At 39.7% G+C, this 27,060-nt stretch overlaps 1 protein-coding gene across 1 annotated transcript in view; it reads left to right on the plus strand.

The window, feature by feature from the left end:
- PRKDC (protein kinase, DNA-activated, catalytic polypeptide) overlaps positions 1-27,060 on the plus strand; it is an 86,391-nt gene extending 59,331 nt beyond the window's left edge. Inside the window, exons 62-85 of the mRNA XM_019473760.1 lie at positions 1,866-2,074; positions 2,526-2,664; positions 3,247-3,435; positions 3,959-4,183; positions 4,814-4,922; positions 5,628-5,739; positions 7,320-7,509; positions 8,658-8,832; positions 8,944-9,134; positions 10,860-11,040; positions 11,556-11,716; positions 13,252-13,463; positions 14,400-14,487; positions 15,198-15,341; positions 18,929-19,133; positions 19,695-19,762; positions 20,017-20,237; positions 20,549-20,641; positions 22,601-22,690; positions 23,950-24,021; positions 24,107-24,308; positions 24,749-24,937; positions 25,520-25,659; positions 26,681-27,060. Of these exons, the coding sequence (XP_019329305.1) occupies positions 1,866-2,074; positions 2,526-2,664; positions 3,247-3,435; positions 3,959-4,183; positions 4,814-4,922; positions 5,628-5,739; positions 7,320-7,509; positions 8,658-8,832; positions 8,944-9,134; positions 10,860-11,040; positions 11,556-11,716; positions 13,252-13,463; positions 14,400-14,487; positions 15,198-15,341; positions 18,929-19,133; positions 19,695-19,762; positions 20,017-20,237; positions 20,549-20,641; positions 22,601-22,690; positions 23,950-24,021; positions 24,107-24,308; positions 24,749-24,937; positions 25,520-25,659; positions 26,681-26,885 (3,810 nt within the window). The 3' untranslated portion in view covers positions 26,886-27,060. The remainder of the gene's footprint in view (positions 1-1,865; positions 2,075-2,525; positions 2,665-3,246; positions 3,436-3,958; positions 4,184-4,813; positions 4,923-5,627; positions 5,740-7,319; positions 7,510-8,657; positions 8,833-8,943; positions 9,135-10,859; positions 11,041-11,555; positions 11,717-13,251; positions 13,464-14,399; positions 14,488-15,197; positions 15,342-18,928; positions 19,134-19,694; positions 19,763-20,016; positions 20,238-20,548; positions 20,642-22,600; positions 22,691-23,949; positions 24,022-24,106; positions 24,309-24,748; positions 24,938-25,519; positions 25,660-26,680) is intronic.

Raw genomic sequence — 27,060 nt, forward strand, 5'->3', positions numbered from 1 at the left:
TCCAATGTTTCACCACTCTTTCAGTAAAGAAATTTTTCCTCACGTCCAATCTAAACCTCCCCTGCCGCAACTTGAGGCCATTTCCTCTCGTCCTATCGCTAGTTACTTGGGAGAAGAGACTGATCCCCACCTTGCTACAACCTCCTTTCAGGTAGTTGTAGAGAGTGATGAGGTCTCCCCTCAGCCTCCTTTTCTGCAGGCTAAACAACCCCAGTTCCCTCAGCCGCTCCTCAGAAGACTTGTTCTCCAGACCCCTCACCAGCCTCGTTGCCCTTCTCTGGACACGCTCTAACACCTCAACGTCCTTCTTGTAGTGAGTAAAGACAGAACGCTTTGCATACGGAGCAAGGAACATTTGCTCTGCTTTCAGAAGATAAGTGATCAAATAGTCACCAAAATGCACTAAACAGAAGATAGCTCCTTTGACGTGGGGCGATGTCTGTAAATTGCGAGTTTGTGAGGGTATTCATTCTCTGGACATAGTTATATTTGCACAGTTCTTACACTTTCTTCTAGGCATCCCTGAGAAAGGGCTTTTGGTCTTACCTTAGCACAGCTATTCTTAAGTTTTTAGATTGTGCAGTTGGCACTGCGTCCCTGACATAACCCCTAAAAGTTGGCAGTCAAGGAATTTGTGCCCATACATAAGAGTGTCTGGGGCACATGTGCAACTTTTATAGAAACTGTTAGTTGAAATTGCCTGAATAGCAGGTGAAGCATATGCTAACCCCTCATTGGGATCCACCTGGTCTGTAACTCAGGAAGCTACAAGAAACTGTTCTTTTTCTCTGTTTTACTGACTACAAATTTATTGGTGTGAGAGTCTCAACTATACAAATTGTGTAATGAGTTTGTTTATGCCAGACACCTATTCTGCTGTTTTTGTGGTGGTTGCCATTGATCAAAGAAGTGTAGCTTGGTTGTTTACACAGTCTCCTGTTACAGTTTCCAAATAGTGATTTTTTTTCACTTAGTATTTTTGAACGTACTGTGTGGCAAGAATCAAATGTTAATTTCTGTCCTAAAACTCGGTGCTGTTTCTTGTAATGAAAATTACGTTAGCACTCTTCCATGTTGTAGATTTTTTTTCTTCCTGTTTGGTTAAGATATTATTGCAACTTTCCTTTAGGTTCTTAAGTGGAAAAAAAAAACCTGGCTTTAATGAACTTGTCGTCTACTTTCTCGATATATTTACCTGTATTTGGGATAATGATTTAAGTATTTTAAAAAAACGTCAGGTAAACAAGAATGTTTCTCCCTGAAAAAGAGGTTATTCTGTAGTTGGACTGATGTTAAATAGGATAAAGATCTGCTAGAAATATTTTCATGTCTTTAAATCAGACAGGACTAGATGAGTGCAGTACTAAATGAGTCTAACGGGAAGCTGTGGTACGCTAAAACTGGGTTAAGTGTGTGGATAGGAAGCCTCCAGCTCAGAGGAGGCATCGTGGTTAATTGCGCCTTTGGCTTATGGCAGGAATGCACCACTCAATAGGTTAAGTGAAATGCAGCTGTTGTGTAGCGGGCACCACGCTGCCAACAAACAGAAGGAAAGATGGAGGCTGTGAATGTGCCCATATACCTCTCCCCCGTTTCCCGTGTGTTTCTGTCGAGAAAGTTGTCCTGTGCCCTGGAGACACAGACAAAGTAGAGGGGTTACTCTCTACTGTCCTCTGTCCAAAGAGCAACAGCACAGAAGGAAAAGATTCCCGTTTTCCCAGAGTTGGGAACTTGTGGAGATTTAACGGCTCATTTCCAAAGCTTGCACTGTAAGAAGAGGGATACCAAATAGGTGATCTGTAAAAGGTAACTATCAGTATAGTTTTAGACCAAGCAGACACCTGTTGTTTTGTTTTATTTTATAGGAAATGAGTTACCAGCACAGAGAGCTACTAGAACTGGATTCAGCTAACGTGAGCACAAGCTGCCTTGCAAGTTTACAGGAGCCAGTGGGCATCCTTCTTCTGGAGCACGCCCTGATGGCTCTGTCCCCTGCGGAGGAGCCCCCGTCCAAGCGGATGCGTGGGAGGACAGAGCTTCCCCCAGATGTGATCAGATGGATTGAACTTGCTAAGTAAATTCTTGTTTGAGACAATTTACTTCCATTTAGGTTTGCCTTGTGAAGAACTCCGCCTTTATGGGTTATGGGATTTCTTTTTTAGTCTTTCCCTCTTTCAGAATTAGATATGCTTTTAATTTCTTGCCAGTTAATTACTATCTTTCAGTTAGAGCAGTTAGACTTAACAGCTGTGCACCCTGATGATGCTATCAGACTGCTGAAAAACATCTTGTTCATAGCTTTTCAACTGCAGGAGTTTCCACAGTTCAGGTATTAACTACAAGATTAAGTTTACCTAATTAAATATATATTTATGATCTTATATAAGAAATGTCAAAATTTTTTTTGTTATTACAAGCGAGTAGTATTACTGCTTATTGAATTACTATTTTTTTAAATAGCTTATATTTGCATTGATATACCTCTGTTCAACTAACTAAAATATTTCCCTTTTCAATTTGACTAGGCTCTACCGATCTCTTGGGGATTATGATGTCCTTCGTGGCATTTTCAGTGGTAAGATTGGGACTAAGGAAATTACACAGAAAGCGTTGTTGGCAGAAGCAAGGAGTGATTATGCTGAAGCAGCTAAATATTATGATGAGGTAAAATGACAACCAAGATTTTTTTGTTTCATAAATCTCTCATGAACTAATAAGCCAAAATTAAACATTTTGAGAAGCAGCGTATTGTTTAAAATGTCCTTGCGTTTTGTTTGATTGATGGTTCAGTCTGTACAGACATGGGAACAGATGAGTAGTCACAACAGAGCAGTAAGCGTGATACTTCTTACTGTTTGTTACAAAGCTTCACATGTGCGATCACTCAGGCAGACAAGTAAAACACCATGGGTGCACTACCACCCCAAGAGAGCAAACTGCATGTGTTCATGGCAAAGAAAATCTGAGTTATAGTGGGTAAAAATGAAGAAGAATCTCTTTAACCTTCTTTTAAAGTCTTCACTCTTTAAAAATGCAGGTTTACTAAAGATGGCTACCTGAAATGCGTTTATATATAAATACTGACAAGCTTGAATTTTCTGCATTTAATGTTGCTGTGACATTCTGGTAAATGGATAGATATTTTTATGAGACAGTGAATTATTGTTAAGTTCCTGGTGACTTAGAATTGAAACTAGTGTCAGATTCCAGCTGAGAACCTTCCTCCCCCTCAAATTCATTCCCTAGGCACTCTCTAAGGAAGACTGGCAAGATGGAGAGCCAACAGAAGCGGAGAAGGACTTCTGGGAACTTGCATCTCTAGAATGCTATGATCACCTCATAGAGTGGAAGTCTCTGGAGTATTGTGCTACCGTTAATATTGATAGTGGAAAACCTCCAGACCTAAGCAAAACATGGAATGATCCATTTTTTCAGGTTTTTAGAAATCACTTTGTTGATACTGCGCTGTTTTTATCTCTGCAAGGATGTCCTACAGTAATATGATTGTGGTGGAAACCAGTTGCATTATTTGGGTTACTTTTATTATGGAAATTAGCAGAGTGTCTGATATATAAAACAACAGAAGCAATTACTTCTGCTGTTTTTACGATGTTTAATTTTTACCTTGAGTCTATGGCTGATCATATAGGACCAGCTTTATCATCATTGTCGTCGTCGTCTTGCAGTGTTTTTGTTGCTTTTATCACTTTTATTTGTTTCATGTTTTAAGAGTTACCAAACCACTGGTTTTGAAACTGGTAGAATTTGCTAACAACTTCTTGAGCCTATTAGAAAAGGCTGCTGTGATTTGTTAGCAAATTGGAATTTGTCGAAAGGGAAAACATTTAAGAAAACTGTTCAAAATATTTTTATATTTATGTGATCTGCCACTGATAACAAAAAATTGATCATCTAATATTTCATTCCTAGAAATAAAGACTATATTTTCACCTTGTAGGAGACATATCTGCCCTATATAATACGCAGTAAGTTAAAGTTACTGCTCAGCGGGGAAAATGACCAGACCTTGCTAACTTTTATTGATGAGGCAATGAAGACAGAACAGAAGAAAGCCATTATAGAAATGCATTACAGCCAAGAGCTTAGTCTCCTTTACATCCTGCAAGATGATTTTGACAGAGCCAAATATTACATTAGCAATGGCATGCAGATCTTCATGCAGGTAACAGTCTCTGCTATCTCTGATATGTTTTTTCTGTATAAACTCATGGAACAATGAAACTGTTGTTGCTGTTACTGCTGCTAGATTATACTCTCGAGAGAAACACTTGTCCAAATACAATGAAATCTAGGTGCTTTCCAACCATATGACAAAACTTCCTTTGAATTCACTGCTTGCAATGATGAGAGTTGAGCCAGCCAGTGGAGTGCATCCTCCCATTTTACTTTGTTTTATTTTGCTGATTTAATCTATTAGAAATTTTTCAGAGTAATTGTTTGTGCAGATTAATAGCAATTTTATTTCATTCATCTTTTCAGAAGCCTCCTGTCCCCAGAACAAACTTGAAAAGAGAGTATTACATTGAGAGGTTACAAGTTCCATCCATTACCAAGTTTTGATTAGACTGAGGACTGTCCTAAAACCTAGGATAGGAATTGCAGCTAGAATATGCCTCTATACTTGTCCAAAGCAGAGTTGCTGTCAGATTACATGTTTTTAAATTACTTGTAAAAGGTTGGGTTGTAGGGCATAATATATAGCAGCATCAGATAAATAGTTTGTACAGCACTGAATAGAACCATGTTGTAAATTCTGTATGTGAAATCTTCCATTCTCCCCCTTTCTTTTCAGAGCTATTCCAGCATTGATACTTTGTTATATCAAAGTCGAATGACCAAACTGCAGTCTGTACAAGCTTTGACAGAAATACAGGATTTCATCAATTTTATGACCGAGAGAAGTAAAGATCTTTTTTCTTAAGTGATTTTTCCTTCCATTGTGTTAAATAATCATGGTTTCCTGAACTTTGAATTTGTTTCCACACTTAGAGGACTGAACTCCTGTTTGAAGGAGCATAGGTCTGGAATTACTTCTTACTGTCTTCTTGACAGTAAGAACTATTGCAGTTGTGTAAGATAGGCTTGAAGATAATTCTTTGTTCTATTGCAAAGTTTTATTAGCCTAGCTATTGTAATAAGAGTTAAGTATCTCTTTTAAAAGTGTAAGTAATAGTTTTAAACTAAGATTTTTGTTAGGGTCACTTTGGTAGCAAGTAGTGGTTAGCAGAGATAAAAGATGGATGTGGTATATAATTTATACCTACCGAGGCAGGCATGAAATACAAACTTATGCGCATAAACCGAATTACGTATTAAATTTAGTTAACAGTTCTGGTATATTCCAGCATATTCCTGTATGGAAAGGTACCTACCCAGCGGTGATGCCCAGTGACATTTGACACTGATGTCCTTATTGAATCTCCTGTGCTTCAGCAATAAACAAAAGCAATATGATCACCAAGTAGTGTATTTAATGTAAGCCCAGAAATACAAGTGGGTTGTTTTATTGCAGTTTTGTGATTTGAATGTTAGACTGTGCTTGGTTTAGGCCTTTTTCATGCTGTTTGGATTTAGATGCATTTAAAGTATTCTTAATTGATTTGTAGGTAACTTAGCTTCACAGGCTTCCCTTAAGAGACTTCTCAGAATTTGGACAAGCAGATATCCAGATGCTAAAATGGATCCTATGAACATCTGGGATGATATCATTACAAATCGGTAAAATTACATTCTTGGGTTAGCTTTAGTTCTGTCTGCCTGTTGAGTTCTGAGAGGTGCTTTTTCTAATGCTGCTTGTTTTCATATGGGGGGTTGTTGATCCAGTGTATGACTTTTTTTTTTTTTTGCAACCATTGTAATAGCTTTATCAGTATAATTGTTTTTTGTGTGACTTAACTTGTAGTGAGAAGCAAAAGGAGATTGAGAAATGGACAGGGAATAAACCGCATTTTGATACAGAAACATAACTGTTAGTTTAGGCATTTTCTTGCATCAGTGACTACATGCACTGTACAAGCTAGCCCACTTCAGCAGCCCTTAAACACATCCACTTGTAATTGAGTAGATCAGCTGCATTTAGCTGCATGGAACACCACCCAAAAGGCCAGTCTGTTATGAATAAAAATACTTAACTACTTTGTAGGCAGTTCCAAAGTTAGGGAGTGTACAAAATAAGCCCAGCCCTGTCACTATCAGTGCTTCATGTGTTTATAGGAAAGTTAATGACCAGTGCTGTAATTAGAGACTTCTGCTGTGCGACTGTTGCTAGAAAGAACAAAGGCTCTCTGGAGACTCCTTTGGATTAGCTCCGAAGGAGCTGGAATGCTTTTTTGAATTTCAAAGTTTTCTGTCCTCCCTGTGGTATCTATCTTCATCCCAATTCATTCTTCCTGTGCAAATCTAGATTCTTTCTCCTTTGCTGGGGGACAACTTCTTCAACAGCTCTGCTGATACCCAGTGTGCTCTGTATTTTATTTTATTATCTCTGAGTGTCAGGAAAGCATGGCTACAGAAGAGCTTATTGCAATTAAATATTAGGCAGAATACATGGTATGGCTTACTCCTTTACGAAGTCTCAAAACGTTTATGACTTGAAGGGTTGTCAGTGTCTTGAACATTTTTACATGCTTTTAAAAAACCTTTATCTCATCTTAAATTAGTGACAAGGGATGTGCCTTTATTCAGCGCCAAGCCCTACTCCAGACTGCAGTGCTTTCCCCTGCATTGAATAAGTCTACCTAATGAGAGATGCTATTAAATTAGATAGGACTAGTAGAATGAAAAGGATTTGGCACTGATTAATGGCAGTTCCCTTTCAAATGTTGAGTATGGTCGCTGGTCTTTTCTGCAACACAAATTTCAATGTTTACATGTGTTGGTGTCATATATATTTGAATTGCAGGTTGACATAAAATACAGCCTGGCACTTACACATTATAAACAAGACTCCTGTTTGTCTGCACTTCTGTCAAGTTGGAATGCAAGTTATGTCTTGGTGAACTTCGAGGTTGTAGCTATGATTTTAAAGGAACAGTCTAAGAAAAAATCCTACTCTATTATGGACATTTTCTAATATTTAATCTCATTGATTCAAGATCCTAGAAGGCTCTCAGAGTCAACCTGTCCTTGGCTGTGACTTTCCAGACTCTGAGGACTATATTTAGCCCTTGGTAAAGCTGGTTGCTATAGCTTGCCATTTTTTCTTAGCTTTGTTTACTGTCAGGCAGATCAACGCTTTTGAATGTTCATTCCCTTGCATGCCTACTGGAGTGATTTGTACTCCTGTTGTCATTGTGCAGGTGTTTCTTTCTTGACAAACTGCAGGAGAAACTTCTCTGTGATCAGGCCAATGATAGTATGGAGGTGGATGAAGAATATGGTGCTGGTGACCAAATGGAAGTGGATCAACAGGGTGAAGACATTTACTCAATGATTAAAAGCTGCAAATTTAACATGAAAATGAAGATGATAGAAAGTGCCAGGAAACAGGTGACCGCACTGTCTGATAGCTTCCAGTTTTGTGAGAAAATAGATAGAAACTACAGCTGGAAAAGCCTCGTAGGTGGTCTTGGGCACCTTTTTGCCAGGGCGGACCTTGTCTGTCTTTGACCTTGCTGTCCAGGACATTTTGAAAGCTCAAGAAAGTCAGCTCCACAGAGAAAGAAAACAAATGGACAAATGTTAATTAAAAACTTGATGATAATTTGTCATTACTGGAAATGTGCCTGAAGGCCCCTTTGATCCACAGATGGTTTCTGACACACTAAAGGGCAGATAAATAAAGTATTTGAAATGCTTCAGCCTTTAATGGAAGGGATCCTTACAGCCAAACACTACGCTGTCTCATTTACAAATAATCTCTTCTGTACAAGAAAACAAATCAAATTCATATTGAATCAATATAATTTACTTCAATCAGCAATGATGAAACATTTTATGATTTTTTTTTTTTTACAGTTTTCATTAATGCTGTTAGGTTAACACTTCTATAAGGAACTAAAGCTAAGTGACTTAGAAATTTTGTTTTGGATCTGACTGTTAAAATGACTGAAACATAGCCTTCTTTGATGGTGGGCCTTTGGTGTTTCAAGCTTGAGACAAGGCAAATAATACTTAAGTCGAGGTCTCCCTCATCTTCTGAGATGCTGCAGAAATCTGCAATCAGTGCCAGAGTTTATTTTAAGCACTGTAATAACCAAATATAACGTTAGTGCTGTGTAGACTATACACTCTTAAAGGAGTAAATGAAAAATAAGATTTCCTTTAATGCTACTTATATGAAACTTTTCATCAAAACACAAACATAACTGATTTGCTTAATGGTATTGTAAACCAAGTTACATTTCTCATATGTGTTTGTACTGCAGAACAGTTAATGCCTGTTTAGTCATGCAGATAGAATTATTTTAATTTCCTCAGTTTGTCAAACCTCTGTTCTTCTCCTTTTCTTTTCAAATTTGTCCATTAGCACAAAACTGTTTTTGAATATGAGACCCAACAAGCAGTGGACCTCTCTTCATCATCTAACAGCTTTACTTGTGTTACCAAAATCCTCTCATCCCTTAATTTGGTTGCAGAAAGGTTTTGTTTCCTCTTCAGATATATTACCTGAAAATTCTGTCTTAATCTGAATACAGAACAGCTTCTCAGTTGCCAAGAAGCTTCTGAAAGACCTGCGCAAAGAAGCCAAAACGAGGGAAGACTGGCTGGTGAGGTGGAATTATGCCTATTGCCGCTTTACACATAGTTGCCGCCGGAACCAGAGTTGTCCTGAACGCATACTCTCAGTGTTAAAAACCATCTCCCTGCTTGGTAACAGCCTTCTCTTTGCTTCATGTAACATGCTTCTCTTTGCTTCAGCTTTGTTATTATACAAAGCTGCTTTGTTGTCAAATTACCAACTTTGTTTTTGAATTCCAACAGAAGATACCAAATCTGACTATCTTAGCAAGAACATAATGGCCTTCCGAAACCAGAATCTTCTTCTGGGTACTACGTACCACATCATGGCCGGTGCTCTTAGTCAGGATCCAAGATGTCTTGAGCAACTTGAGGAAGAAAAAGCTGGAAAAATATCAGTACTATCAGGAGAAAGTCTTGAGAGTCCTGAAAAGGTAAATGAGAGCGGAAAAGCTTTTAGGTATTTCAGTATTGTAATCGGTACTTCAATAGGTAGTGATGGGTATGGATATACACAGAGAATGTGAAACCCATCTGCTAGTAGCAGTGATTTGTCCAGGAACACCAGCTAGGGGAAGGAAAAAAAACACCAAACCGCTGTAGTTGCTGTTTTGTCTGGTTTTTGCTCTCCTGGAGTTCTGCACCACTGCAGCTTTTTTAATTGGGAGAGCGTTCTTGTGTTTCTCTGTTCCTGCATTTTGTGTGGAGGGGAAAGACATAGTCATAGCACATGCATGCACGGTGGCAAGACAAGGCTTGGGAACATGACCCTCAAAGAATGCCTTTGTTTCAGCTGGGCATTTCTGAGCTTCTTCATGCTATCAGACTATCTTATTTCATAAAGAGATCTTTATATATACTGATAATGATACCAATACACTTATTTTATCTAAGTAATTTTAGTGATAAAGAGGAGAGAGGTTTTTAAGACAGAGCATATGCAGGTCATCTTTGCCTTTTTTGGGAGATGCGCATTTGAAGAATACAGTGACAGATTGTGCTGCATCTGAAATCATATATGTTGCCAGTTGTCCCAGATGCTGTGGCACTGACCTCTTATCTTTCAAATTGAGTAAGAATTTGAAGTACCACTGCTAACTTCTTTCTATTAATTCCTAAAGCCACCATAAACACCCTTAGATATGAACCGTATCAGTATGAGACAGCAAAAAATAGTTCTTAATTTGTGTTTTTATGGTTGTTAAAGAAAAGCAGTTAAAGAAGAGATTCCTGCAAAAAAGATTTTAAATTTTCAGGTGTGTAGAAACTTGAGCAAAAGCTTAAGCTTCATTTATTAGATAATTATTAAGAGCATTCTTCTTAAGGAAATGTAAAAGATGAACACAAATGCTCTTCTGTGTCAGATGAGTCAGATTGGGATACCAGATACTTCTGTAAGATTAAGGAGCTTAGCCTTATTTTAGCTTAGTATTAAGCAGTACTCTGACCCTGGTAGTTTCCCTCTACCTACCTGAAATTCAAAGTATTTAATTTCAGTTACAGCATTTTTCAGTTGTTCCAACTTGTTCTGCAGCAATTTTGTATTTTGTTTAATAACTACAATAGCTACAGTGTCTGAGGTTGGTAAGCTTGTTGGCAGTATGAGAATATGTGTACTTGATTTATAAACATTCAGTTGTAAAGGATCTTGTCAAGTCCTTCATTGCGTGAGCTGCATTAGAAACGTATGGTCAATATGACTATGTTTGTAATAGGGAAAAAGACAACAGATTTGAAATAGTTTGATGCATGCTTTTTTTTGACACAAGTTCTAAGTATAGCTGTTACACAGCCGTTGCAGATATGTCTTAATAGGAAGAAATAGCGTTTTTTAATTGTGTTTTCTGTTAACTGTTTGCGGAAACTCCGGTAACATTAACTTTTTTGCAGTTATAAAAATTCCACATAACATTTCCAGAGACTAATTTAAGTTAAAAGTGTGTTTCATATTTTTCCATTGAAAATTGTGGAAATTAAAATTCTGGAAATTACTGCTAGAAATAACGTCCCAATTTTTTTCCTTTGTGTCAGCTGCTCCAAACATCTAATACAGTTAAAGTTTTATATACTCGAGACTTGCAATCAAGTCCCAGTTTCAGATAGAATTATTGAATGCTACTTGCTAACGTGTCTTTTTTTCTTTTATGGTTGAATTCCAGGTATTGGCAAGTCTGAACAAGAAGGCTTTTCAGTGTTTCAGCAGTGCCGCGAGGAAGTCTGAAGAGGAGGTGCAGTCCCACTCCATGGAACGTGTAGATGTGATGGGAGTTATCGATGCATATATGACTTTGGTCGGTTTCTGTGACCAGCATCTGCGTAGGGAAGAAGAAGGCTTGCTTGGTTAGTCAGGATTTCTCCTAAGCATGTGAGGTGGATTTATCTGCGATACGTGAGCTTTTGTGATACCCAGGAGATCTCCCTGAGCAACACAGCTTGAATTTAAATGGAACAGTTTGTCCTCCAGTTCAACAGTATTCATATTCCTTTCCCCCCCCCCCACTATTACTGCTAGCTTTGGTAGTGAATCACTCGTAGTCTCCCTCTCACTTGTGAGATGTATATCATGTCCAGCAGATGCTTCCCTTTTTCCTTTCCAGACCACAGCAGTGCTGTGTTTAAAGCAGGCAAGATACCGGCAGTGATGCAGCTTCCTGATAAAGCTAATCCTTACAGTCCCCAAGTACATGTGTTGCTGATGTGTGCAGTTCAAACAGATGGGAAGGAGAACAAAGTAGAAATACAAAATACACGGGGGGGGGAAAATACTGAATTATAAAGATGAATGTTCCAGATGATCAAAGACATGGAACAAGTGATGGTGTTTCTGATAATTCTTGTTTAATGTCTCTTGGCAGAAATTAACACTGCAGATCTGCAGCTATTCCCAGCTATTGTGGTGGAGAAAATGATAAAAGCTTTAAAACTGAACTCCAGAGAAGCCAGGCTGAGATTTCCTAGACTGCTGCAAATAGTTGAAAGATATCCAGCAGAGACATTGGGTCTGGTGACACGAGAGGTTAGTTGCTTCCATTTTCCTGGCAGCAAATGTTGCTATAAATCGAATTTTAAAGGTGGGAGTGGAAGTTGGATGGACGGAGAGGTGAGACTGGTAAGTTTTGCTTCAGGTAAATCAGATACATTTTATCCCATCATTGTTCCTTGTCTTTTCTCTAACTTGCTGAGTCTAATTCATATGGACAGAAACTTTTTTCGTAAAAGTTTAACTTTTTATCATTATTCTGATTCCAAATGTTAGTTTGAGAGCTGCTGGAGAAAAATTATGTTGTGGTTTTTCTTCCTTCTGAACTAAAGTGGGCCGATAAAGGTGCGTAGGATTAGGGTGAGGAACGCATCTTATTTCTGTAGGCTGAGTTTCCTGTATGCAGGAAGCCAACAGCTTTTCCAGGCTCGTTTTCCACTTCTCCCACCTCTCCCTGTCCTGCTTCACTTCAGAGGTTACTACAGCTGCTTCCGCCCTTCCACGACCTGTCCCTCCATTGCCGTTCCACAGCAGGATACCGTGAGCCACGCTGCCTTCCCTGCTGTCATGGGACAGATAAGCTGAGAGGTCCTCTGTGACTCACGCCTCTGTTCCTGCCTTGGCCTGCCTGCATTTTCAAGCCCATTGTGCTGGTGCTCACAGAGTGCCAGGCCCTGTCAGAGGAAGAACTCGAAAGAGACAGAAACATGGCTTAGTTAGCCCAAGAAACCGAGAACATAGCAAAAATGGCTGAGGTGCACAAGGTGTGGCCACAGTGAAACTCTGATGGTTGAAACAGAACCTGACGCCTAGTCCAGTTAACAAACCTCACCCAGAAAAGAACTTCACCAGGCATTTCTTTGTGTTCTCTCTCTCTGTGAGATAAATACTGGCAATCTGATGTTAAACTCCTTTTGGATGAGATAGGAGGAAAGGAGTCAGAGTCTGGTCTCTTGCTTTCACAAGAAAATATATTGTAGCACTCCTTTCAAAAGTAATACGGCTTTTGGAGTGAGATGAGCATGAAGTATATTGGCAAGGGATGTTCTACTGAAATTAATATGTCGGCAATCCCAAACCTCTTTAAAGTTGAAGGAAGAACAAAACTGTGGTAGGACTTCCAGTGTTCTCCTTCCTGGCTTTTTTTACTCAAATAAAGACTTCAACCCAATGGTGTTTGAACTATCCCTTCAAATTTTTGAGTTGTTTGTATGTGGTGATCAAAAATTATTATATTGCATCCAGACAGAAAAGCCACAAATTTGAGTATAAAGCCTCCTTTTGATCAACAAACTGCAAATCTTTGTAAAGGAAAACCTGTTAAGCAGCAGTAGTTAGTGGTGGGGGGGGGGGGGGGAAAAAAAAAAAACACCCACCCCCCCCCCCCCCCCCAATAACAATGAAATCTGCTTTATTGGGGGATGTTTTGTGCAACCTAGTTGACACTCTCTGTTTCCATTTCATGTGTTTCTGTCTGTCAGGCTGGGCCACAGAGCAGTTTTGTTTGCGTTTGCTATGTTTGGTATTTTCAAGGAGGACCGAAGTTGAAAGCAGTGTCTGTGTTTTTGCAGCTTTCTTCAGTTCCCTGTTGGCAGTTCATTGGTTGGATTAGCCAGATGATGGCACTACTTGACAAGGATGAAGCAGTAGCCGTGCAACATACTATTGAAGAGATCGCAAATACCTATCCCCAGGCAATCATCTACCCTTTCATGATCAGCAGTGAAAGTTACTCTTTCAAAGATACTGCAACTGGTTGTAAGAACAAGGAGTTTGTAGAAAGGTAAATTTGCAGAGTAGCTCTTTTGTATGTTTTTTATTCAGGAGTGGAAAGATTTTTTTTTTTTTTTCTAATGAAACTGTTTTGTTTAGGGGGCATGGGAAACATTAGAGGGTAGTCCTATGTGCGCTGTGTTCTCATTTAAAGGCACAGGGAAACCTGATGCATAAGCTCTCTTAGTATTAGACATACTCAGGTCGGTGGCCTGAATACTTTCTGAAGTGTTGAGTACATATAGTCCCCAGGCTGTGGGAAGTTAGAATTTTTTCAGAGAAAAAAAGAAGACCACAGAGAGGCAAGCCCTTTCTACTGGTAATTCTGTGGTAGTCAGAGTTGCTTTTTCCTTTTCCTACTCTGCTGAGGCTGAAGGGAAATCAGGTGCATGATTAGGCTCTTACTGTAGTAGACTTCACAGCAGTGAGAGTCAGTACCCATCGAAGATGAAGATGAAGCTAGCTTGGACATTGTAATACCAAGCGAGAGCAGAGATACTTAAATAGAATATCACACAGTGCTGTAGAACCACTAATACCATTTTAGGTGTCAGTTTGCCTTTTTTCAAATCTCTGATACATTTGCTGAATTTCTTCACTTAAAATAAGAAGATGAAGTCTTGTGCTTCACAAGCTGTCGCCCTTGAATAACTGTTGTGACAGGATGTATAGTCTGGTTAATGCCCATTTCTGTTGCAAGTATGCTTTCCACTCCCCCACCAAGCTCCTATTTTCATAGTGGGACACGTAATTAAAAAACTGGGAGCTGCATGGCAAGGACAGTCATGCAGCCCACGAGAGAATTCTGAGGGGGTCCACGTACCTACCCCTAGATTATTTTGCCAGATTCTTGTATATAGCAGACAACCTGGAGCATTGCTTATCTGCAGGCTAGGTGGTGATAGTAGTTCCTGTTGCATTGTGATGCACTTTTTTTCTTTTAAAGGATCAAGAATAAGTTGGACAGAGGAGGAGTAGTTCAAGATTTCGTTCGCTCCCTGGAACAGCTCTCTAATCCCATAATGCTTTTTAAGGTAAGGTGGGTTTTTTTTATACACATACACACACACACACCCACCCTTCCCTTCATTCCTTACCCTCTGTTTAGGAAAGAGTGCTGGGTGGAGTCTGACGCAGTTCAGTTGACACCACAGCCACAGGAAGCGGTTCAACCCAGAATCAACTGGTGATGATGTCGGGGTGCTATCAGCAGCTTTCACTGGCAATGGTCTCCCTCCCTTGTGCCAGCTGGTTGTTTTGCACTAGCCCTTTTCAGCTTTCTCCTTCAGGGTCTATGCCCTGCCCCATGGTCAGTCTTCCTTAATCGTTCCGAAACTGTTACAGAATTGTCATTTGTGGCCATCTCTATAATTTCTGACTACTTGTGTTCTTATACCCTTTCCCTGCTCTCTGCTGGGCTTCCCTGTCTATCTTCTGAGCTCGTTGTCCAAAGGGTTCTAGTCTTGTGTTAGATACCACTCCTTGCCCCATAGGGGCTTTCTTAGTTTGCGCTAGATGCTATGGTAGTAAACATAATTGTGTTATTAGGTAGAAATGTCTTATGGAGAGACAGAATGAAAGGGAAATATTTCCATAGCCTTTTGGTTGCTCTTTTGGTTGTCAAAAGACACATTCATTGACTATTAGTAAATACAGTAATCCAAATGCAATCTGAGCAGATTACCAAAGAGTGAGGGGTCAGTAAACTTTTTCTCAGTACTCACCTGTTTCCTTCTGTTTGCAGGATTGGGTTGAGGATGTCAGAAACGAGTTGGTAAAAGCTCAGAGGAATAAAAATAAGCTTAAGGAAATGTATGAAGGAATGTACAAGAATTTGGGAAATTTAGAGGCTCCTGGCCTTGGATTGCTGAGGAAAAGGTTTATTCAGGTATGTGTGATTACTGAGTAGTGTTGGCATCGTGTGCCTTTCTAGAAGGCACTAGAAAGTCAAAAGAGGGGACCAGATCACAGCTTTTACAGGTGCTGCAGGACTTCATGAGACAAGAGATCAAGTCAGGAGTACAGGACTGGGATTTCTTTGCTAGAAGCTATGAACTTATTTTAGTTCGACTTCCACTTCTGACTGCCCTGCAGGACTAAATGTTCCCTCTTACTCAGCTTCTGCCTCCCCTGTCCTGCATGCTGCCAGGTTCTCAGGGCCTGGGCCTCTCTGACCATCCATGAACCAGCACAGGAATTTGGCCTTGTTTTTTTCCCCTCTGCCAAGGATGTATGAGCACTTTAGGGTGTTTTGCTGTATTATGCTACTCAAATTTGCTGCTGATACTAGGTTATTTAGGGTAAGTTATTCAGAAGAGTTACAACTATGAAGAATTACAGAAAAGACTTTACAAAACTGGCTGAGATCTAAAATAGTGAAAGTCAGTGTAGAAAAATGGAGTGATGCATGTGGCACAAAAAAAAATGCCCTAGTTTCCACATATGAAGTCTTTGTGTTTGAGCTGAATATTGCAATTCAAGAACAAAATCTTGATTTGTGATAGTTCTGTGAAACCATCAGCTGTGAATACTCAAGAGCAGTCAAGAAAGAAAAGCGGTTGTTAGTCATTATTAAGAATAGAGAACAAAACATGGATTTATACATTGACATAGCAGCCTTCTCTGACTCTTGCATTTTGAACACTGTAGGCCTCGTCCGCAGTTCGCAACAGAGATATAATGAAACCAGAGAAGGTTCAGAGCGGCAAGAATAATCAGAGGTACAGAGTAACCTCTGTACAGGGAACAACTTTAGCATTCCTCCAAAGACACAATGAGGACAGATACAATAAGGCTTTCAACATTAGGAGTGCCAAGCATGGAGTAAATATTCTGTGGAAATGGCAGGTTCAAAACAAACAGGGAGAAGTGTTTCCTCATTCAGTACACACTTAAGTGCTGAACTCCTGCTGCAGGGTATTATGGATGATTTCATCGGTTCAAATAGCAAGTAGACAATAGCATGGGGAGGGGGAAAACGCTTTGAGAGCTTTTAAATACAAATGCACGCTTCTGGGTCCAGAAATCCTTGAGCTGCAAATTGCTGGAGGCCAGGAGAGTGATACTCCTGTAGAAGCATGGCTGTATGCTTGTACTGTATGCGCATAGCCCCGTGGCCAGGGCTAGGTGGGTCCAGGTCTCTGCCATATGGCCATTCTTATGTCACATTAGCATTGGATAAACTTATCCGAGTGTCTCTAGGGAGATTCCTTCCCTATGAGCAGGGAAGGTGGAGGATGCGAGTAAGGTGGGGTCGGGAGGAGGTGAAGTATTACAGTAGCAGAAAGGGCAATTAGGAGTTTAGGGGCATACTAGCCTTTTGAATATGCTGCTGCAAGATAAGCTGGGTCTCTGATGATAATGACTTTAAACTTAAGAGTATGGGGATAAGAATTTGCAGGATGTGCCGCTGTTGGGGTGGGGGTAGAGGGAGAGGAACAGCTGTAGGTTGAGCCATACGGGGTACAAGCCCAGCAAGGGACCTAGCAGGCATGAGGACAAAGGCAGTCTGCGTTTGGCTGCTGGGGTGCACTTTGGCCCACTTAAACAAAAAAATCCATGGCTCTTTAAAAAGGTGAAACTTGTGCAGTAGTAGACAATACTGTAAGTAGTACTGATGGATTTGCAATTGTTACTGAATTAACAGTGTAGGGAGAGAAGAGCGAGGGAGATGCTGGAAGAGAGGTAGCGGGGTTGTTCCCCTCTGTTGAAGGGAAGAGGGAGAGCAGTATTCCCTCCACACACTAGCGGCTGCAGAAGAGGGTCAGGGTGATGGTGCACAGACTCTGAATTCTTTGCCTTCATGATGCAGTATTAATGGAGAAACAAAGTGTGCTGTGAGGATAACTGTATAGTTTCTAGTGTCCTTGCTGGAAAAAAAAAAGTTGTATCTCTTGACTGACACATAAAATTGCTCTAATATGTGGGGTACTTCAGGCTTGTAATCTTCATGTATTAGGTACTGTTTCAATTGTAATTTAAACAATAACAACCTTGCTTTTATTTTTAACATGAAATTCCAGTAATCCATAAATTAAACAGTGTTGATGGATTGTGTTAATTAAAATACAATATTAAGGCTATTAAATATTTGCTGCCTTGAATTTTAAAGGAAGTCAAAGAACAGAGCAGAGAAAGCAATTGGATGATCATCTGGAAATAGATTTAAAGTGATAAAGATGTTGAATGTAGCAGTCTCTTCTTCAGAAGGATAGTATTTTCTGTATTTTCATTTACTTCAGTGAAATAACTGTCTCCTTCTTAACTTGGGAGAAAAATGATCAGGCATTGAAATAACAAGTGAGGTTACATATCTTTCCAAGCTGTTAATACCAGTGAGGTCCAAGAGGGGACATCTGTTTTTTCTAGAACCTTGAATTATGAACACAAGAAGTCAACTCGGTTAACTACTTGCAGATAATACGTACTTTGTTTATTAAATGGATCAGTATGAAATGTCTTTGCAGTTCTCCTTTATCAGGATATTTAAAATACTTTTAAAATATGGTTTTACACATTTTTGCATCCAGATTATCTCAAAGCAAATAACAAATAATAAATGTGATAGTAAATAAAACATTGAAATTGACATTTTCTAACGTGATGCAAAAAATCCTCTTAATACATTAAGCTATATGACATGCATTACATATAAATGTAATATATCTTTTGGTTAGCAAAAAAGGTATATATAAAATTAGCGAGGCTGTATTTGCTTGCTATGTAGTATGATTGCTGCTAGTTTAAAAAAAAAGGAAGAAAACAACAACAAAAAACCCCAGAAAAACCGAACAAAAATCCAACAAAAAGCCAGACCTTCCATAAAGCACCGAATATTCGAGTTCCAAGGGAAAAAAAAGGTTAACTAACTTATCCATCTGTATTTTTTTTTTTACCATTTGTAAATCAAACAGTTGGAGGGGTTTTTGGGTTTTGTTGCGGCAGTTTGAAAGTGTGATAACATCTAAAGACTGGGACATCAATTAAATGTTCTGATAATAATCCTATATTTAGCTTCATGATGGAATTTGCGTTTGTTTAATAGGTATAAATCTAAATATTTGTATTTTATATTAATATTTCACTAGCTGTTCTTAAATTTTTATAAGCAGAGGAGGTACATGTATTAAGTTTAACAAGCAGCGTTATTGATATGCTCACTCAGAATCGAACTGCAGTTGGAGGAAGTAAGGAGGGATAAGCTTCTGATTTTGATATGGCAAATGATATCACTGGATTGGTGAAATGTAGATATTTCTGTTGATGATAGCTGGTGGGTCTACCAAACAGGCAGTGAAAAGGGTCTGACAGACTAGAAATAATGGAGAGAAAAAAAGAACTGGAGTGGAAGGACAATTGATGTATTTTAGGAGCTCAGATGAAGCTGTGTGCGTAGATAGGAAGGTACAGTTTTGGTGTTCTTGGGGAGTTCCTAGCACTGTGTTAACAGGATTCCTTTCTATAAATGAACCTCAGGCTTTTGGGAAGGACTTTGACCATCACTTTGGAAAAGGCGGTTCAGAACTATTGGATATGAAGGCTAGTGACTTTGATGCGATTGCAACTTATCTCCTGTCAAAAATGAACAAAAACCATAAGGAACCTGGAAACCTGAAAGAATGTTCACCGTGGATGAGTGAATTCAAAGTTGAGTTCTTGAGGAACGAACTAGAGGTTCCTGGTAAGTTCCCCTCCCGTGTCGATGGTGACCTGTCCCTTAGAAGAAAGTTGCTACTCTTGAGCTCTACTTCTTATGTTGGCTATATGGCCCTTCTTTCTGGCCTTACGCAGAGGCAGATTTCATCTGAAATAACTCTGTTCATTCCTCATCTCTTAAATTTGTTCTTAAGCTGTAGTCCTGATTTTTAAAATTGTATCTAAAATTGTATCTTTTACCTAAGAACTTAGTATTTTTTTTAAAGACCTGACTCCAGGAAATCTGATCTATAAATCTGATACATGTTTAAATCTAGTTCAAAAAGGATGTGTCCTCTGAAACCATTAAGAGCTGCAATTCTAACAGCTTAACAAGGAGAGAATATTAGTAATTCACAGATAAACTCATGATGTGTATAATGGATTTTTATGCATTTTAAAATATTTTCTTCATAGTTATTATTCTACCAATTTGACAAAATATTTGGAAGTGTGTTCTGTTCTTAAACACACTTTGAAGGAAAAAAAAAAAAATCAGTCTATGTAACTTCTTTCTTCTTTTATTTTTTTCCCACTACCACATCAGGTCAGTATGATGGAAAAGGAAAACCCTTGCCAGAGTACCACGCAAAAATCTCTGGATTTGATGAACGGGTATGTTTACAAGTTTGAGTCAAAATCCTGTGTGGTATAAATCTGTGTCCATATTCCATCTGAAGAATTTGACAATAGCAAAGTTGTTGCTTGTGTACACATCTTGCAGCACGTGAAGGAAGGTCTGCAAATAGGCATTTGTTTTTCTAGTAGTAATTGAGCAACTTGATTATGCCATCTAGGAATGCCAGATACGCTTAATTTCAGTGATGATTCTTTCACAAATATTTTGCTTTTTCCTGTCTTTTTCCAAGATAAGTGTAATGCAATCCTTGAGGAAACCAAAACGTATAACAATCCGAGGCAGTGATGAGCAGGAGTATCCTTTTCTTGTCAAAGGTGGTGAAGACCTGCGACAAGACCAACGTATTGAGCAGCTGTTTGATGTAATGAACATCATCCTTTCCCAAGATGCTACGTGTAGCCAAAGGAATATGCAGTTAAAAACTTACCAGGTCATCCCCATGACAACAAGGTAGGAATTTATCTCGAAGGGACAGAGATCCTTATGTTAACATTTATTACTGTTGGGATGTTGGAAAGTGAGATTTCTGTGTGCCGGATTCTGGTTCAGAGTGTTTTGGGTCTTGGTTTAATTTTTTTTCTTTGCCTTTTAAGCAACATTGAAATTGCTTTGTCTGGAAACTGTTTTTCAGAGTATATTTAAATTGTTAGCTTTCAACCTTCTTTTAGCAGGCACTAGAACATGTTGCTTCCTACTTGTGGTGTTACTCTAAAGTTCAGCTCTGAGCTACTTGTTTGCATCTCTGATTTCTTTTGTTCCAGACTGGGACTCATCAAGTGGCTGGAAAATACTTGTACTTTAAAAGAATTCCTTAAGAATAGCATGTCTGAAGAGGAAGACATCAACTATAACAGGTGATGCTTGGTTTAGCTGTCTGCTCTAATAGAGACCACTACTAATGGGTTTCTCGTGATACTGACAATCTTGTGGCAGCATTTTCTTTTTTTAGAAGAAAGAAAGAAAAGCACCTATAAGCAAGGAGGCAGTTTGTACTTCCTGAGCCAAATTAGTAATTGGCAACTGTTTGTTTAATGAGCGCTATTGTACCTGGAATATCCTCCACCCAGCTTGTTTAAACATGAGGCTTATAATCACGTGTGACGTCATTATCATCACCATTTCCTTATCAGCAGATTGATTTTACAAGCAAAGGATTTTGATCTCTTGATTTGATCAGGCAGGAAATGGACGTAGGTCAGTGAGGGGGGAGCGGAGGGGAGGGGAGCAGAGCAGAGCAGAGCAGAGACAGCTTAGCGGAACCTGGGTTCAGCAGTGAGTCAGTGACGGGGGAAATTGGCAGCAGATGCACAAAACAACTGTAAAAGAACACTGTCTCTGACTTTATACAAATGCTGGGTTTGAATAAATTAGCTTTCTTTCTCTTGATTGTAATTGGGGGATGAATATTTCTGAAATTGATTTAATTCTAGCGTTTCAGCCTGTTTCTATCCTGGACTTTAGAAATGTGGATTTATTTACCAATGTTGTTCTTAGTACGTAATCTCTGTTTGGGTTTGTCAAAGTGTTGTTGTCACCATTTATTTTTACTGTTTCTCTTGTTTATGGGGCAGGTTGGAAGAACCTCCAGCATGGAGGTTGGACTCCAAAGAGTCTTTATTTCTACAGTTACTTGATTTGTGAGCCATTTAGGAACTGCTACAGTTCCTGCATTACTGCTGTCTGGTTCACTTTTGTGAACAGCAGCGGTATTATGTTGGTCTCAATTCATTGACTGGGAAAGCGGAACAATCTCGTGAGGGGAGAAAATTTCTAATATACTAAATATAGAAGATCAGTGTCTTTCTAAAAACAGTTAATGATTTATCCCAAAAAATAGCTTTATTTTATTGTTGTATACAGACTTTAAATATTTTCCCGTAAGTTCTTCAATCAAGTCAATTAAGACACTTTATATTGAGCTATGGTTGAATGACAGCACTCGCAAAGGAAAATTCTGATGAAATCCTTGCTGGCAATATTTTGGTTGGGGTGGGGGGAATAACCTTCTGAAGTTTTGAAATCCTTTTCTTTATCCCGAAGTGGTGGGCTATGCAGTCTGTCAGGATAAATACTTCTTAAATGGAAAGGACCTCTACATCTCAGAACATGCTTTGGAAGGAAGAGAGAAGGCAGGTGCTCTGCTAAGTTGCTGCCTCTCTGGAATAGAAGTTTAATGTCTAGTGTATTTAGTTAAGATGTGAGAAAAATACCAAATTATTCTATAAGCAGTGCAACTAATGAAGACTGGCTTCTTATGGATTAATACCTTAAGTCCAAGCCCCCATTCCTCCCCCCTGTACACACTGAGGAGACTGCCTTCCTCCATTCCCTACCTGTTTGTACACTGAGGAGATAACTGACTGCCTTCCTCCATTCCCTACCTGTTTGGATGGACAAACGGCAGCACGTACTGTGGTAGGCTACATAATGCCTCTCAAATGCATACGAGACTGTGTTAAAAATATCTTTCTGTCCCTGGAGAAGTTATTTTGGGTCTCTCTTCTCAAGGCAGCATCTAATTTTCACAGTAGCTATTGACAAGTTAACACCTTTGAGATGCCTAATCTTCTGTCAAATATGACTGAAGTGCACTCAAAGCTGGGGGGAAGGAGATGGATGGGTCAGCACATGCACTGACGGCCTAAACTTCATTTCCATAGCAAGGCTGAAATTAATGTAGGCTGTAGCTTCCTGATGCCTTCTGTGCATAAAAATCTCATGGGTCATAGCAGCACAGACTCAGCCTGCGGATATTCGAGGACAGAGTGGTAAGATGATAGAGGGAAATCATCAGCCCGTTTTTTTGTCTCTAGCAAAAAAGGACCTCATGCTACCTATTCTGAGTGGCTGTCCAAGACGGGTGGGAAAGCGCAAGGCATCTCTCGATACCATGTTATGTACAGGTAGGTTTTAAAAGATAACTGCATGTAAAGTATAGAAACTAGAGTGTGCGTACACACACAGTTGTAGAAATTCCAGGAAAAATATGATCTGCATTATAATATGCTGGCTAGTTATGATTTTTTGCCCATTTTACTGCTTTGTCTTACTGGAGGTGCTCTGCAGGAGGAGTTTAGTGCTGCCAAAATCCCACCAGAGCACAGGAATGCTTCCAGAAGCTTGCTCACTTCCTTAAGAAAGTGTCTAGAAGCAGATGCTCCTCTTCAACTTTATTTTCTAGGTGTCTTGTTCCTGATGATGCAATTAGGTAGGCTGCCTCAGAGCCAGAGCACCTGCTGAAGTTGGACAGAGAAAGTCATTGTGATACACTGAGAGTTTAAGAATATTTGGTGGCTTGAGGCCCGACTTGAGCATCCTCTCAGAGGAATTTCCACACCTGTCTAGATCTAGCACTGTAGTGGGGGAAGGGAAGTTTCCAGTGGAGCATTTCTGATCAGCGCATAACCTGCTTAAGCAAACTTCCTGCTTTTTAAGGGAAAACTTTGACTCCTTTATCTGAGTGTGTCTACATTAATATTTTTATTCAGATCCGGAATGTGCTTTTGAAGTAAATTCCCAATCACCCCCACTCACCTCACGTTGGCTTGCATCGCAGAGCTGTCCCCGAGTGCACAGCTCGGCTCCTTTCAGACGAAACTAGACTGGAAGGAGAGCACCCAGCGCATTCCAGCTGCTCATGAGCATTCAGTTCTCAGGACCAGATGTGGGCTAGTCCAGAGCATTCACCCTCCCTCCCCAAATGCATACGGCATGGATGTCCTCAGCACCAACTATTTAGTTCTGTTGCCTCCCCGTGTGCTGCACTACTTTCTAGTGTCAATATAGCCTCTGCACGCTGCTGAGAGATTTCGTTTGGGTCTTTGTTTCTCTGCTTGGAAGAGACTATCCAGCCGGAAAGAGCACAATTGTGTTGCTGTATTAAAACTTAACCCATCTACTTAATTTGGGGGAAATTAGACAAAACTACATGCTGTTTTGTATTGAGGAATGTCAGTCCTGGAAATAACTGCTTGGAAAAAAAGAGAAGGGGGGTTATTTTTAATATCAGATAAAACTTCTTGGGCAAAGTCTCTGTGTGACTTGCTATACCGTTTACTGGGGTAAGCAAAATGCGCTAATGCGGTCACGTACACATCTTAACTTTTAACGTCCAGTGGGCTGTTATTTCAATAGTTAATGTTATTCTTCCATTAATTTGCAGAAATGCTAGCCGTACAGAAACAGTTATGTCTTTCAAAAGCAGGGAAAGCAGTGTTCCAGAAGACCTGCTGCGGTAAGTGCGCTGTTAATGACTGCACATTGTGAAATGAATGTTGGTGTTTTATCTGCATGCAACGAGTGACTTCTGTTCTGTTAAGGCGAGCCTTTGTGAAAATGAGTACATCTCCTGAAGCCTTCCTGTCTCTGCGGTCCCATTTTGCCAGCTCTCATGCACTGATGTGCATCAGCCACTGGATACTTGGTATTGGAGACAGACATCTGTCCAACTTCATGATTAACAAGGAGACAGGTGGCATGGTGGGAATAGACTTTGGATACGCATTTGGCTCAGCTACGCAGGTATTTGTTTTCTAACTAATTTGTTACAGCTTTTGCATTTAATATGTGCAATTAAACGTGTATTCTCAGTGCTAAATTCGATGCTCCTCATTTGCCATCATTCTGATGCAAAATAATCTTTACAAGTTATTTCTAGTTAATAGAATAAAATCTCTGTTTCCAGACACTCTCAGACAAGCAAGGACCTGTAGAGTTTCGTACAGTCTATACAGTGGTGTTTTGTATAGTTCAGCCATGTTTTCAACCACTATCACTAAATATTCATGACTAGAGCTTTGATGTCACAACTCGGTCCTGTTCTACCGAGTTGCACATTATTTTCAGTTAAGTGACAAAGAGGGTTTCAAAGCTTAAAAAGAAAAAGATATTTTATTTCTAATCCTTCTGTTCCAAGGTTTCTTAATTCCTGTTTTCTTTTGACTGTTCTTCCCCTTGGCTAGTTTTTGGGCGTGCCAGAGTTGATGCCTTTTCGTCTGACTCGCCAGTTCGTTAATCTGATGATGCCAGTGAAAGAGTGGGGTCTCATTTACAGTGTGATGGTGCATGCCCTAAGGGCTTATCGTGTGGATCCAGATCTCCTCATCAGCACAATGGATGTATTTGTAAAAGAGCCTTCTTTGGACTGGAAGGTGGGATTTTTTCCTCTTTCCTTTTTCTTCATGTGAAAATTCTTAAACTGTAATGAGGATAAAACTGAGCAAAAGGAAGTATTTCTTGATGCTCCCTCTTAGTGCTCCTTTTACCTTTCTTTGTTTTATTGGGTTCTCAGAGAAACTGAACTTAAAGGATTTAAAATGACAGAATTCTATATTGATGGACAAAGAATAGTAGCACGTGTCTGTGTTACCAGTGTACTGTTCTTTATCTGCGTGATAATCCTAAAAATGTGGGTATCTCTTGATCACATTATGTCACTTATCACAGCAGCATAAATATTTCCAACTTTTGCATTAAGCCTCGGAAATTTACATAAAACTGTATATATCAAACGAGTATTTACAGAGAAAAAATCTGAAACCAGTTGCACTTCAGTAACTCCAGTTGTAAATTAAATTTTAAGTCATAGGCAGGCTAGATAACATCTCGCTACTTCGTCCTCCATTGCATCTGCAGTTAAGAGTTACTGGCTTGACTTGCTGCGGTGTGGCGGCTTAAAGGTCTTTTTAAGCATATGATTTATGATAAATAGGGCAAATTTGTTTTCTCTTTAGAACTTTGAACAAAGACAGCTGAAAAAAGGGGGCACGTGGATTAAGGAAATAAACACATCTGAAGTAAACTGGTACCCTTTGCAAAAAGTCAACTACGTCAAAAGAAAGCTTACAGGTGCCAATCCAGCAACAATCACTTGGTAAGATGCTCTCCTTTTGCTTCAGACTGCTCCACTAAGAGCTGTGGCAGTCTCCTGTGTCAGGTTTTGCTCCCTTCAGATAGAATGACAGCTAGGAAAAGAGAAGAGGCAGACAGGGCAAAATTTCAGCAAACCTCCTGTCAGAATCGCTTTGGTCCACATACAAGCGCTCTGAACCACCCTGCCAGCCAAAACACCAGATATCTCCCCGTGAGTGTTATTGCTCCAGCTCAGGCCTCCTGAGCAGTTTTACTGTTCCTGGCAACACACGCATCCCCGCCCTGTAAGCCTGCTTAACTTCTCGCTCCTCAGACTGCTGTTCTTTATGTTCGTCTCCACAGTTTTTAGGCTAGGGGTAGTATTTAAATTGATACGCCTCTGCTGGATGGTTGCTTGAAATGGAACCTGAAACAGCTGTATGGGAGGCATGGAGGTAAGCTGCTTCCCAAAAACATCACATTCAAGTCTGATGGCATTCTCAGGTTATTTATGTCAGTCTAGACAAGTCTGGCTCAAGCCAGAATGTCTTTAAAGTTCAGTTAAAGTACAATTAATCCCTTCCATCCTCTTTTAAAAAGACATTTTGGATTAATCAAAAAAAAAAAAAGGCAAAGAAAGCAAGCCTGTTCTAAAACCATACAAATACTGAAAAGTGCAGGACTTGGGAGGAGTCCCTTTTGCGGTCAAGGCTGAACTGGAAAAGGCAGCAAAATACTTCTTGCAGAGAGAAATCAGCAGGGCAGGTAAGGAGATAACAGCTTGGATGTGGACTGCTGCATCCTTCTTTCAGTTAGAGACCTTTGACAAGATTGAAATATGCATGGTAAATATTCACTAGTAAAGAGCACCTGAAATCACCAGTCTTCATCGGCCAAGCCTTCTACAGCTATTGAACAGTCTCCACATCTTGAAAAATAAAGCTGCATGAATGGTGTTCAAGTACTGTTTCATATTTTAAAATCCATCTGATTTTCTGCTTGTTTCTTTTAGTAAGAGCTTATTTTTCTGTTCTTAATTTTAGTGATGAACTACGCCTGGGCCATGAGAAGTCGCCTTCTTATAATGATTTTGCAGCTGTGGCTCGTGGTAACGCCGATCACAATATCAGAGCCAGAGAGCCAGAGGGCGGACTTTCAGAAGAGACCCAAGTGAGATGCCTGATCGATCAAGCGACAGACCCCAACATTCTTGGCAGAGTCTGGGAAGGGTGGGAACCCTGGATGTGAGGGACTGCTCTCTAAAGCCCAGTCTGCCAGGAGGAGCGTCCCCTAACACGCAGCTGCAACCAGATCAGAATTTTAAGGCCAAAAAGGAAAAAAACTCTTAATTGCTTTTATCATCATCGGTTAACTTGGTTAATATAGAAAATAATTTTTTTTGTATTAAAGCTGTATTCAAACG

Source organism: Aptenodytes forsteri, unplaced genomic scaffold (genome assembly GCF_000699145.1).
Source record: "Aptenodytes forsteri isolate BGI_AS27 unplaced genomic scaffold, ASM69914v1 Scaffold23, whole genome shotgun sequence".
Taxonomy (NCBI): domain Eukaryota; kingdom Metazoa; phylum Chordata; class Aves; order Sphenisciformes; family Spheniscidae; genus Aptenodytes; species Aptenodytes forsteri.